General features: G+C 40.9%; 2 protein-coding genes across 4 annotated transcripts in view; both read right to left on the bottom strand.

The window, feature by feature from the left end:
* vldlr (very low density lipoprotein receptor) overlaps nucleotides 1-5,656 on the bottom strand; it is a 62,395-nt gene extending 56,739 nt beyond the window's left edge. Inside the window, exon 1 of one of the 2 annotated variants that reach the window (XM_085794204.1) lies at nucleotides 5,086-5,656. In XM_085794204.1, the coding sequence (XP_085650330.1) occupies nucleotides 5,086-5,158 (73 nt within the window). In that variant the 5' untranslated portion in view covers nucleotides 5,159-5,656. The remainder of the gene's footprint in view (nucleotides 1-5,085) is intronic. The other variant, XM_085794205.1, reaches the window with a different exon arrangement.
* A 4,962-nt stretch (nucleotides 5,657-10,618) lies between these two features.
* The window catches only part of sh3bp2 (SH3-domain binding protein 2), a 31,060-nt gene continuing 27,580 nt past the window's right edge, over nucleotides 10,619-14,098 (bottom strand). For both annotated transcript variants that reach the window (XM_085794209.1, XM_085794208.1), the window contains exons 8-13: nucleotides 13,113-13,788; nucleotides 12,389-12,506; nucleotides 12,011-12,066; nucleotides 11,655-11,730; nucleotides 11,433-11,492; nucleotides 10,619-11,292 (exon numbers count right to left, since the gene is read on the bottom strand). In XM_085794209.1, the coding sequence (XP_085650335.1) occupies nucleotides 11,167-11,292; nucleotides 11,433-11,492; nucleotides 11,655-11,730; nucleotides 12,011-12,066; nucleotides 12,389-12,506; nucleotides 13,113-13,788 (1,112 nt within the window). In that variant the 3' untranslated portion in view covers nucleotides 10,619-11,166. The remainder of the gene's footprint in view (nucleotides 11,293-11,432; nucleotides 11,493-11,654; nucleotides 11,731-12,010; nucleotides 12,067-12,388; nucleotides 12,507-13,112; nucleotides 13,789-14,098) is intronic.

Raw genomic sequence — 14,098 nt, 5'->3', positions numbered from 1 at the left:
AGAAATGCTCACACTACTCTTAATGAGGAAACGGTTCATGTCAACAGTAGAAGCCCTGACTCTTCACATCAGCCTGATACTGCTCAGTGTTTACATTCATTAGTGGGAGAAGACAGAAAAGGAGAGCTTGAGGCCATTTGGATACAACTGAGGAAGGGCTGGATGTAGGGATGTCAAGATTACTTGTTTTCACAATTAATTGTGGTATTAAACGCCACAATTAATGTAATGTAAATAATTTGTAATGCAATTATATTTTGACTATATTTGATTGTAGTGTTGTGAAATTAATTAATGCAAAATAATTGTGATAATCCTAATACCGTGATCATTCCTCTGACAATAATCATAACAAGAAAATCTATCATTGTGACATCCCTAGCTGGATGATGGAATACAATTTTGATCATGATTTCAACTTAAAATGCGAATGATCTCAAAACATATATGAACGATTATTCTGTCATTTCCTAGACTATTGGTGTTTTATTCTGAAAGGCACACACATGCGCAATTCCGCCCCGAAGGCTGCACTGCACTCACTCGGTCACTGCTGTGAAAGAGGACACTTGTACGTGGTGACAGGCATTTAAAAATCAGCACAAGTGAAGATGGCAGAAGGAGAGCGGCTCCGTTTGGTCGACAATAAAGTTGGAACAAGTTCTCTAGTGTGGGAACACGAGGAGCAAAAACGAAGCAGAAGTGTTTCTGAACACTGCCAGATGAATGATGGATGAAGTAAAAAACAAAACAAATGGCAATGGGCCAATCTGCCAAAATGTTGAACTATCTCTTTAAACACTAGATTAAATTACATAAAATAAAATTAAAAAGCAAATATACCATGTGTTGTATCCATGTGTTGTGTGGAATAATTAAATAATATCATGTTCAAAATATTTAAAAAAAAAAATACACAACATTATAAATGTTGTTTATTTGACCAACTAAGGCCGTCTTTACACTGCAGGCTTTGATGCCCAATTCCGATTTGTTGCCTATATCTGATTTTTTTGACTGTATTTACATGTTCTATCAGAAGTGACCCATATCTGATATCTGCTTTTACACATGCTTTGCTTGCGTGAAACAAACCACTGAAAAAGGAAATAAGCTAGTGATTGATTTATTTTTTAAGACAGGAGATTGTCACGTTTTTAATTCCATAATAATTATAAATGAGTGAGTGAGTTTATATCCAACACTTGACTGTTTACAAAGTAAACATTTAGTCTGTCCTTACAAAATAAAGTTAGTGAAGTGGCTGTGGAGCGGACCTGTTGTGAGATGAGCAGCTGACAGTGACAGTGACAGTTGTGCCACCGTCCAATCCTCTGTTACTCAGTGAGGATGGGACAAAGCCTCTTGGACAAATTTGTGTATATTGTTTTTCTGTTTTTCCTCTCTTGATTTCTAATCAGCTCGTTTCAGTTTCTGCCAGTATAGTCAAACGTGAAATCTGGTGTTCTCGCGCTCCCTTTTTTCACACTCCCTCTTGCCCTCGATCTGCATATAAATGAATGTTAAATGAAAAACAAGAACAAAAAAAAACAAAAACAGACACGCAGTCACCATGAAAATGAAACACTAACTCCTGTGACAGTGACCACAACTGGCCATGGTAGTCCAGGTCAGCCCCACCTGTCAATCACAGGCACATGAATTAATATTGCCAGGAAAGATCCAATATGTCTGTTTACAGACGTATTGGCAGATATCTGATTTGTATCTGATTTATTTCCATATATAACGGGGGCCTGAATCTGATCTGACAACATCTGATTCCACTCGTATTTGTCCCATTTACACATTCATGTTACAGATGCAATCTGGGCCACTTGGGAGGAAAAAAATCAGAATCGGGGTACTTGAACCCTGCAGTGTAAGGACAGCCAAAGTAGTTTTGATGTAATTTAAATCACATTTTGTTCCTAAACTCCACCCTGAATCCAGTTGACTACTGGGATCAAAATAATCCAGGTTTTTTGGATCAAAGTTGTCCCAATCCCCTACTACTAAAAACACCACAAACTGAGGGTTTGATCCAGATTAAAACCAAGATTGGATCTATCATCCAAAATCCAATCATATTACCTTTTAACAACAGGCCCCAGGTGTTTGGGCTGCAAATTCCAGTTGGAAAACCTCTTGCTGAACACAACAGAAACCAAGAGAGTTCCAGAACCGCGAGTGTCTGGTTTGCAAATGTTTAATTGTTGTGCCAAATTAACCAGAGAAAGTATTGTAAATGGTGCACAGCATCCAAAACCACTGAAACCAAGAATAAAAGTTGCAGGGAATGATACAGTAAACTCAGATTCTTTTTTTCCTCTGTAAGGGTGTATTCTCTTGGGTTGCTACTGCCCTGTTTCTACCCCAATGACTTTCTGTCTGGAAAAACGCACACCCGAACGCTTTGATCCAATCAGCACAAAACCAGACTCGTGTGGCAACCTAATGGGGAAGGATTACCTGTACAAGAATACAGTGCAGTGTCAGACTGAATTTTTAGCTGACATTCAAAGTCTGAACTCTCCACAGAATGAGCACACGGGAAAGATTGCACCACTTTCTCTGCATTAGGTTCAAGTCAACACAAAAAAAAAAACATTTCTAGCTTTGCGACAGACTAAATAAATTTGGAATAAATAATTTATATTATTATAACACAAAGTGTAAAGTTTTTACTTGGTGATGTTATATTTACAGTCACAACAACTTCTCAATCATACATTAAATTACCTCAGCTATTTGACAAAACTCTAGAAATCACAAATCAAATCGACCGTGGCCCAGTATTATATAGGTCAAACCCCATATTAACTTAGGGGCCAATTATCTTGACACAGCTCTAAACTAAAGCTTTGAGTTTGAATTTTCACATCATTTCATATGATAATCATTCACCCACTCGTGGTAACCATGGGTTTGAAAATCATAGATTCAACCATCTCCCTCCCAAAATAGTAGGTCATTGTGCAGTACATAAATGCTGTCACACTGGAGGTCATGGTAATGCAATTTTCCCCAGTAAGAGAAACGGTTTCAGTGTACTCCTCCTCCTCCTCCTGTCCACCACCCTATAAGCACACCCCCACACAGCCCCTCCTCATGGAACTGAGGATCTGGGTCTATCATAGTAACCGTAGAGGAAAAATACATCCATTTTAATCAGGGCAGCAAGCGCTGATGGTGTCTTCTTGCCGCTATCTCATTTTCATGACATCTAGTTCAAATAGAAATACAATAGAATACAATCTCAGTCTGTTTATACAAGTGTGTTTAGGTTTCAGCTAAGATTAAGAATGAGGTGCTGACGCTTGTGGGTGCATATCATCAGAGGTGTGCACAGATTTTTCACAGTAAGTGGGAATTCAATAGACTGAAATCAGTGCAAGACAAACCCTCTCCAGCACAGCTCCCTCTCTCAGCCGTTTTATAATTTAACCACCCTGCCAACTACTGTTTAAATAATTAGTAACTGCATTACTAAAATTATGCAAAAATTATGTAAATATTTTATGTGCCTGAGGCCATAAGGAAACCTTCACGACCTCCACCTCCTGTCAAAAGATAGGCCTGACCCAAAAGAGTCATACTACATATACAAGACCTTCAACATTGTAGTCACAGAGCAGCCCATGATATTAGTTATGGTCATAAACTTAACAGACTGTAACTCATCTTTTTAGCAATATGCAAGGTGGGAGAAAAACTACAGTAAAAAGACAATGTATTCTTATCAGGGAGGGCATCTTCAAATTTACTTTTTTCAATTTATTTACTTTATTTTATTTTGTATTTTCGATACAAGCCATGTCTTGTTTCTTTGCACTAAATCACAGATGTGAATGTGGTCTACTGGACAATTAAAGGGAAGATAAAGTTTCATTTATAGTAGGCTAGTTTGTAAGATTAATAAGTATAGCCATATAAATGAGTGCTTCAACAGTTACTTCACCAGTGATACATTTCATTTCCATTAATAAATAAATTATCAATCATTTGCTGGTTCCAAATTCCCCACTGTGAGGATCTGCTATTGCAACTATTACTCATAGTCAGGCAAGAAATGTGAGAAATAGCCGGAAAATAGCTATTTACCACATCTGAAAAGCTAAATCCAGGATTTAGACAGGTCAATCTGTTACTAGAGTAGTGCTGGCCAATTTACAGACACTGTATAGAACTACCATTTCACAACATATCCATGTCCTTATCATAATGCATTGAGAATGCTGTCAGCGCGAGGTGATGGCATTCAGGTCGTAATTAGGCATTCATTGGGATCACCTGCGCCGCCGCCGCTCCTGTCCCGTCATGCCCTGGGGCAGCTGACGCTAACCTCCGGGGACTGCGGTGATGCTCCCTATCCCTGTTGTCAATTTAACCACTCCATATCAATCCACTGTAATCCCCGTCTTTTCTCGTCGCAGCCCCTCTCCTCTCCCTCTGTCGAATTCCACTCCAGGGATAAATAAATTACGGTCTCGCTTGTGGTGGTGGTGATGGCAGCGGAGAAAGCCACAGTGTAAGTGAATGGGAAATTGGGACACGCACAGCAGCCAACACAGCTGAAGAAGCAGGGGGTTTATCGGTTGGAGAGCTCTACGATTTCAGGGTGAAATTAATTAACCACAGGGAATATTGGCCGCAAGTGAGCGCCGACCGTATGAACACAAACCAAATGGGCCTCTCCATCCATCCTTCCATTTTCCCTTTCATTTCCAAAAACACGGACACTGAGCGAAAACACCGTGCTAAAACAGAGATTAATCCAATAGGGGAAAGCATGCCTCTAGTGAATGAATTTTAAGCACACACACAAGATAAAAAACGATCCATTTAAACCCCCAGAAAGACGCTGTTTCACGGGTTAGCTCTCCGAGAAGCAGCTAGAGCACGGTTGATTAGCCCAAGGTGTAGCCAGCCCAGCACGGTCCCTCCTTCAAGGAGCAGCCGAGACAGGTGTAACACGGCTCGGTGCGTTAGCTAACGTCACTGTGGACGGTGCGGCTCCCACGGCACCAGCCCTCACACACACTCACACTCACCATAACACACTCTGTGGACCGGGAGACTTACCGTGGACGTTAACAACGTGCTGGAGACATAAGAGCACCGGCAGCAGAAGGAGCCCTGGGGTGGACGTGACCATCTCTCGCAGTGGAAAACACGGTTGCTAGCTGAGCGCTCGCGGGTTGCCTCTCTGCCCTGCCTGCTGCTGCTGCCTTTCTTGTTGGCTCGCGATGGTTTGCTTGGTCTTTGATGCCGCCGGTTCACGCGCAAACCACACATACATACATGAATATATACACTCACATACATACACACACACTCTCACACACGCGCGGGCTGATGGTCACAGGAGACACAGCCAGGACAGGACAGCCGATCCGCAGCACGCGCTTCTGTGTCCGGACGGAGAGCAGGATGAAGAGGACGTAGGCGGCCGCCGCACGCACCACGCTCCTTTTGATCTCGTCCTACAACCACGCGCCGTGGGGGCTCTCGATCCCTCCTCTAAAGCTGAAATCCATGTCCTAATATTGACTGTCACGAGCCGCTCCACAGGCCAGTCAGTTACTGCTGCTGCCACACGGAGCCATCACAGCTGTGCTGCTGGATCTTTTTCCTCCTTCAGTCCCTATTTGTTAACCCCTCACTACCCGCAGGAAATAGTAGTAGGCTATATGTATAAAGTCGACTTTATTTACTGGCAAGCCGAATTTTAAAGACATATGGCAGTAGTAATCATGTTGTCAAGTAATTATATCCCTTCTTCCTGGTCAATATTAAATTGACAGATGGATTACAAATATGGATGAGAATAGATGTAAATGTTTTGGGTTATTTTGGCTCTACGTTCATGACATTTTCCAGAGTGACAAATCACCTGTCAAGAGTAACTATAGATCAGTTGCAATGCTCACGGTCCATCCATGGTCTTTAGTGCCTTCATTTTATTTTTACATTTAATTATTCTACTGTTAACTTTAACTGATCAGCGGCGCCAGTGGCCATATGTGGTAATTACAGGATAGTGATCTACAGTATATTGATTTTGTAGCCTATTTATCCCCAGAACCCCTGAGAGCAAGTAAAACAGGACATGTGAACATTAACGTGTGTGTCAACTGTTTTCAACATAACACCATCCAAGCGACGGTTTGATTAGATTCATCGTGCACTGTATCTAGACAGGAAAAGCCACAAATACCTGCACCTCACAATTTAATATGTCAGAATAATATAAAATTAAATGTTATCATTGGGTAATTTATTTTCCACTCCAGAGGCACCACATGCTCAGTTTTGGTTGAACATTTTGTAAGAGCAGATGTCTCATTTTTCATAGAGTGAATACAAAAATCCTGGAACAAACCTCATCGCCAACATTTTTCTCTGCTGTGTCTGTCTGGTGCTATTTCTCCCCATTTTGATCACCGACACCAGGCCTTTGGATTTTCCAGAAGGGAGCATGCTGCCAGGTTTCACAGGCTCCCACAGTTCTTATCAGAGGATTGAAGCTCATCTTCAGTGATGGCTGATGGCTGCTGAGACACCCCAAGGCCCATTCTGTCCCAGATTTTTTACATACTATGAAAAACACACAATGTACTGTATAATTCTGTATGTGGACATCTTTTTGTCAGTATTTCTGTCAGCACTGTGACTTCTACTCCAAGCACACACTAACATACACAAACTGGCTGTAAATTTAAAGGCTGGAAGCAGGGCCGTTGCTAGGAATTCTGGGCCCCCTGAAAGAATACTAAAGTGGGCCCCTACCCCCTGACTTTTCCACTTTTTTTCTTAGACTACGTATGTATTATCATTTTTTATTTAGCCTACGTTGTTTTGATGCTAATGCAGCATTACTCAGGGTCTTATGCAGAATAATTCAGTCATACAAAGATTAGACTAGGCTACTGGGGTTTTTTGTGGGCCCTACTGGGCGCTGGGCCCCTAGAATTATCATCACCTTTCTCCCCTATACAACGGCCCTGGCTGGAAGTCCACTTTCTTATGAAATAGGCTACAACTGTGAATCATTAGTTGCTACTGCACCAGGATCCTATACTATTGAGGATCCACTAGCAAGGATGACTCCTAAAATATAAATGCATCAATTCTTGTTTTTCACAACTTGACAAGCAGCTCTAACTTGTGAAAGAAAATATAGGCTACCTTTGACAGAATAATAAGCAGTGTGTTTTTTTTCCCCATGGCAGAAAATGGTCGGAGCCGAGGCATCGTTTAGCTCAGTTGGTAGAGTATCGAATCCTGACTCAGGTGGCCCTTCGCTGCATGTCATCCCCCCTCTCTCTGCCTCACATATCCTGCCTCTCTCTCTCTCTGTTGACTATACTATCGATTAAAGGCAAAAAAGCCCCAAAATATACTTACTGGTCTGAGCTTATATGCAGTTTTCCATGCAGTGGTTTATCCGCCCCTTACAGTAAAACATTATACTAGAATTTAATCACATCAGCTAATCGTATAACATCAATTGAGTGTGCAGAAGAAAGACAGCACCTCACTGGTCTGGACATGTTGCTAATGGTAACTGTGAGACAATGAAATCCAGTCCATTCTGTTGAGTTTGAGGGCCCATCAGACACTAAAGCATGACATAGCAGTTTATTATACTTTGAATTGAATTGAATTACCTTTATTGATCCCCCGAGGAGGGAAATTTGTTTGTTTCAGCGCCACATAACAATAAAAGGCAAAAACACAATATATATAAATAGACAGATAAATACCCTTGGCACACATTCATTCATTCATTTTAAATATGGTCAGCTAGAATGCCCAGGTCTGGAGGCTACATACAGTATGTGTTATAAAGTCTGATGGCCTCAGGCAGAAAGGATGTGCTGTAGCGCTCCCGTGCACATCTAGGCTGCAGGAGTCTTTGGCTGTGGCGGCTCCTCAGGCGTCCAGGCTGCAGGTGGGAGACGTTGTCCATGATGGATTCGATCTTCCCCAGCATTCTGTGTCCTGGTCCCCACAACTGATCCAGCCTTTTTTATGAGTTTGTTGATTTTGTTAGAGTCCTTCGCCTTTATTCCCACACCCCCAGAAGATGGTACTAGCCACTATACCGACTGGTGAAACACTGTATAATAAACTGCTGATCAAGTCTAAATCAACTTCTAAAAGATGCCACAGTTATAATTTCTATGTTTTCCCCTCTAATTTGTCGCCCATCTCTATACTAGTCTTGTTGAGAAAAGAATTGACCATTAAAGGGGAATTGCTGTTTTTTTATTTATTTCTAGCATCAAATACGATCATTTACTCACCCAGATAACTTTGTATATTTATATACAGTATATTTGATTCTGTGAGTTGTATTTATTTCATTGATTCTTGATGCTTTGGCAACATAGTTCTCGTAACATAAAGCAAATTTGAATTTGAATTTGAATTTGAATTTGAATTTGAATTTGAATTGAATTGAGAGAGAGAGAGGGTGGGCTTTAAAACCCTCTTCCTGTGTGTCCTTTTCTAATTCTCACATTCTTGGACTCACCTCCACCCTCACTTGCTGTAAAAGTTAGGTAGACTCACACATGCAGGAGACAGCAGAAATGTGCAGGTAGAGGGGTAGGGCCGGTAACCTGCACTAATCTCCACTGTCAAAGTGATTGCCTGTGACATACTTAAAGCAGATATCAGTGGAATGTTTTTGTTAATATAAGTCCTAAATAGTCCTATTTTCCGTCAGCAATCACTTACATGAAGTATTTCAGCCTAAACACGAGTCTCTCCGTCACTCTGCTCTGCTGTAACCCGAGGAGAAAATTTTCCTTGTGGGATACAAGTGTTATCCAATGAGGGGAGAGAACGGCATGAAGGGCTGTGTGTGCAGCCAAGGGATGCGCGTGAATGTGGTGACGTAGCACGAGGACCAATTGATGCCTGACAAGGGCGGGGGCTGCTAACTCATGGTGCGTTCAAGGAAACTCGTACTTTGTGTTTTTCCTTCCTGTGAAGTCATACCAGTTCGATCTGGTACGAGTTCACGGGTCGGAAGTTACGAGTGGCCGTTATAGGGAACTTTCACAGACAACAGGACGGTAAAAACACGAGCTACGGGTTACCTGGAACGCTACCAAGTCGTAGTTGTGACTTGAAGCTGTAACTTACGGTTTCAAAAGCCTGCCTTGAACACAGCATTAGCCGAAACGGCCGTGCCACTGATATCTGCTTTAACCTCTGCAATAAATTAGTGGCATAAAATGATACCTTTGCACATCAAAATCAAGTGGTTAATTCACTTCTTGATCAGATAAACCATGTCTGTGTTTGCTTGGATCTCTGTTATGTCCTGTCATTTCTCTTTGACAGCTCCTGCCCCCTAGGTTTGTTATATTTACGCTGTTGTTTTGACTGGCTCTGTCAGGAACAGTTCAAAACAGCACTGAACAGATCACTTCTGAAACATGTCATTTTCTAGCTTGCCTGGTGATAAGGATCAGCACTGGAAGGTTACAGTCCATACTACTTTAACATGAATTGTATATATGGAATGTTATATTTATCATAATATATGGGGTTTGTAGGTTTTTGTAGCTGATAAAGACACACTATACATGTATGTGGAGAGACAGAATCATGAAATAATTTAATGCTGGAACCATTTTGAGAATTTATTGATGAGTTGATGAACAGCAAATTAAAACCTTTTTGTGACAGTCTTTGTTTAACCTTTGTGAAACCAAGTGTTTCTGTTTTTCAATTTGTCACTGGGCTGAGACTAAAATATCACACCTGAAAATAATCATCTAGCCTATGTATTTTTTCTTGAGTTACAAGTGGTGTCTTACTCAGGTCTTTCAGTTGCAGATTAGCATAATGCTATTTAAAAAGAGGGCCGAGAACCCAGAGTCTCTAAATACATTTTTTAATACAATTTCAACATATATTCATGTAAAAATAATATATTTGCAATTTTACAGTACAGTATTTTACAGTACATACAGCATTTACATATAAATATAGGGACATTTCAATTTAGAAAGAGAAACACATGTTTACAAGCCCAGTACCATGATGACGAACCAATTTCAGTGGGGAAAGTACAGGACATTTTTCAATGGGCATTCTACAGTGATCATCAGTAACAATTACAGTGTTTGAACAGTGCACCTGGACAAGAAAGAAAGAAAGAAAGAAAGAGCACACCTAATAAGATCAATTCTGCCTTAATTACCCAATATAATAGATGTGCAAAGTCAAAGGCAACTGTTTGTGATACGTCTTTGGGTCATTCAGTCTGAAATGGACAATTTGAAATCTCTTAGTGCACATTATGAAATGAGACAGTGGGTTTGTCCCTATACTTACACCTGCACCATTACCTTTGTAATTTTATGGATATTTTCTGTTTGTTTATTGTGTTTTTTCTTTATGTCTTCCCCTTCTTTGCTTTTTTCCTCTTTTCTTTTTCTATTGGTTGATTTGTTTTAGTGATTTTGTATTGAGGGGGGAGGATTTTATATAAGCCCTTTGGGCTTCTTTTCCTTTCCTGCACAATTATTTGCCTTTTAATAAAATTCTTGTTTTATCATTGTGCATATGAATAAAATGTTTTTTTTTCTTTTATATATACAGTAGGCTGAATGCATTGTTACTGTAATGCTACATGCTCTACATCTTTAAAGTGGAGACTTGACTTCTTGAAAATACTGCAAGTTTGAGAGTGAGTACTGGGATAGACCCTCATGAAAAGACATGATCATTAAAGACAGAGTCCCAGAGTCGTCTGGTGGTATTTTGTGTCACAGCGCCCTCCTGTGGACAATACATACACCCATCCGACAGGTTCTTGGATTGTGCCTCATTTGACTCCTCACATAGCAGCAGGGATGTTTCAAAAACACAGCAAATGTTTGATTAATGGAGATTTTTCGTCCATGATTAAAATATTCTATTAAGTTTGTTTGTGTCTAGTTTGTCATGTTGTAATTAATTGAATAATGTTCCACAAGCACAAAGAAAATAATCTGTTGATCCACCGAACAGTCAGAGGTAAGACTGGTTTTAATATACTGTGACAGTTATTGAATTTGTGTGAGTTTATCCCCACATGTTGTTGACTCAGATGCACCAGCGCCCTTTTCTCCACACCATTCTGGTTTGGTTGAAGTTGTGTTACTTTGTGAAGGGCTGCTGCAGGCAGAGCGAGCCGTGATGTGGAAGAGGATGACTGTGGTAGTGTTCAATCAGAGCGGACAAAGTGGGAAAGGTCACATCACTTTCCAGAAAGATGACGTTGTCCTGTAAACACAGCCACAATGAGCAAGAGACTTTATCATTGTCATTTCTTTACACATATTTACACATCTTTACCAATACTGTAGATAATTATGTTTTATTTCATACAAAGACCACAATTTGATAGGCTGCAGGTTTCTCACCTCTTTAAACAGTCGATAGTTTCTGGCTTTGCCTATGCTGACATCCCACACCACCAGCACCTGGATGACACAAATTATTTAAATCCAAACTGATGAATATGAAGTAGTTGTAGTTAGAATTGATTTTTTTTTTTACTTTTGTTGTTGCTTTCCATAAGGCTGCTTCATAGCTAAATAAAAACATTTTTTGTTGTTTTTACTTAAAAGCTTTTTATATTTTACCTGGGAGGTTTTGGTTCCAGAGTTCCTGATGCCATACAGTCCATCCTGTGGGGGGTGAAGTCCTTCTCTGAATATCCTGCAGGTCCAAACACAACAGATTAAAGGTTAGTCAGGGATGTAAAAACAAATGGTACCACAGACAAGCTAATTACAGTGTCTATTCTATCCACAGTCCACCGAAACTAAACAAGTTGGATGGATGGATCAATACCTCTTTCTCACTACTAATTTTAATTCAGATCATTTTGAATACTTCATTGGTGGACAACCAAAGATTGAACAAGAATACAGTTTTTAAAAAAAAGAAATTGTAACAACTGTTGCCACCAGAGGGCACACATGAATGAAGCACATACTTCTCTACCATGCTGGTTTCAGTCGTGTCGAGGAAAACGGAGTCTGGCAGCTGCACCTGTCGAAAGAAACAGCAACATGTGAACAACATGTTTATTGGAGTTAATTTATAAAGACAAATAAACCGCTTAGTCTTCAAATGGGCAAGTAATGTGTTACTTTAGGATTATAATTGGTTTGTGGATGAAGATGTCCAGTTTTGCGTCTTATTTTGGAATGAAACACATGATCTATCTCTACAGTTGAGGACAATTAGAGTTTCATTAGCCTGAAACATCAAAAACACTGTCAGTGGTTAGAATAGATAGGAATAATTCAACTAAGCAGAAAAACTGACTTGTATTAATGCATCATAACACAGTCCAATTTCTGTCTCTTACATTCTCGTAGTCGTCATCAGATTCATCTCCTCCACCACGTCTGTCTCGTTTCCCGGTGATCTCTGGCACTGCCTCGTCTCCTGATGTTCGGAAGCTCTGGCCTTCTGGAGATGCTCTTCTGGTGGGAAAACATGTCTCAGTGAGATGGTCTCAGCCAGGTTCACCTGTTCCTCAGACAACATTGGGCCTCATTCACGAACATAGGCGGCGCCAGGGTAGGGCTTGGTTAGGCTATAGCCCCACTGAGAATTGTGTTAGCCCTACCATTAGCCCCACCATAAAACAACCAAGAAAGCAAAGATATCCGTAAAAGTGAACAGATTTCCAGTGTTGTGCGGTATTTAAAAACAGCTTAAGTAATAATTTAAGAAAATATTTAAGAATATATTGGTCAATGAGACCCATTGTTTCCACCCCTTGAAATGAATTTGACTTAAAAAGCAGTAACTTTGGTTGTGTTGTCGCTGTTGTTGTACGAGTTTACACTTCTACTGCTTTCCTACATTTCTTCTCCTAGGCTGTTCAATCATTTACATGACATGTTTATCACATATTGAGGTACTGGAAAGTGTTTTTTTCAGTTTTTCCAGTCTGTGCTAAATTAGGCTAAGTGCTCTGTACTGAATGCAGAGATCTTATCCAAAAATCACAATTAACAATGTCTGTTTAACAATTATAAAACAGACATTAGGTAGATTTTTTAATGTATTTGAGTTCAACTTACTGAAGTGAGGTTCCTGACTGCTTGGACTTGGACAGTGCTGCAGGCAGTGGAGGTTTGATAGTTGGTGGAGGAGGTTTGTGGATTCCTGACTTATGTCCTGGTTTGAGTAGTGGAGAGACCGGAGGGTGGATGGTGGATCCACCAAAATTTGGAATTGGTAGAGCCGGCTTGGTGCGGAGATTACTCATCATCCCGTGGTGGTTGTTGCCCAGCGACTGGCTCCCTCCAGTAGTAAGGGGGCAGTGGGCAGGACCATTTAGGAGCATCCTGGTCTCTAATTGGTCACAGATGGGCAGAGTTGCGGGGGATTGGACAAAACTGGCTAAAGGCCTCCAGTTTCTCTTGTCATTCCCAAGTTCCTGAATAGACATTGCTCTACCCTGAGGACTTCTTTTGGGGTTTGGGGGGGGTGCTGGAGGGGCAGAAAATGAGGGCTTTGGTGGGCGGGGAGCAAAGGGGAGAAGAGGAGGTGGGCCCTGGGGGGGCTCCTTTAGTATCGAAGGTGGGAGGAAACAGGGTAGGGGTCTTTTTGGGAGTGGGGCAATAGGGTCTCTGTGTTGTAATGGGAGGGGAGGAGCCGGCCCTTTGTGGAAACTTGTACTGGAGTCTTGACGGAGCTGGAAAGCAGCTGGTACTGGTGGAGGAGGGTAGGAGGGGGGTGGTCCTGTGGGCCGACCTGAGGAGGTAAGACAAGGAGAAATCAGACTTGTTTCTTGTTTAGTTAAGTCTAAGTTGATAAACTTCATTTCAACTGCATAATCTTACTATAAAGATTAGTTTCAAATAAAAACATGAACATTTGAACCTGTGTATTATTGGAATAGCTTAGTATTGAATGGACAGTGACAAGGTATGTTTATACACGGCACTAGGCCCAGTTTAATATAATACCCAATTTAATACAGTATATCTCTCCATCAGTGTGGGGTTCCTTGGCCTGAAGAAAATGTAAGACCCCTGCTATAAAACATACTTGTAAATAACTA

Source organism: Trachurus japonicus, chromosome 12 (assembly GCF_045865225.1).
Source record: "Trachurus japonicus isolate A0001 chromosome 12, Traja_1.0".
NCBI lineage: Eukaryota > Metazoa > Chordata > Actinopteri > Carangiformes > Carangidae > Trachurus > Trachurus japonicus.
Note: the sequence above shows the minus strand (reverse complement) of the source record. Positions and strands in the feature narration are given on the sequence as shown.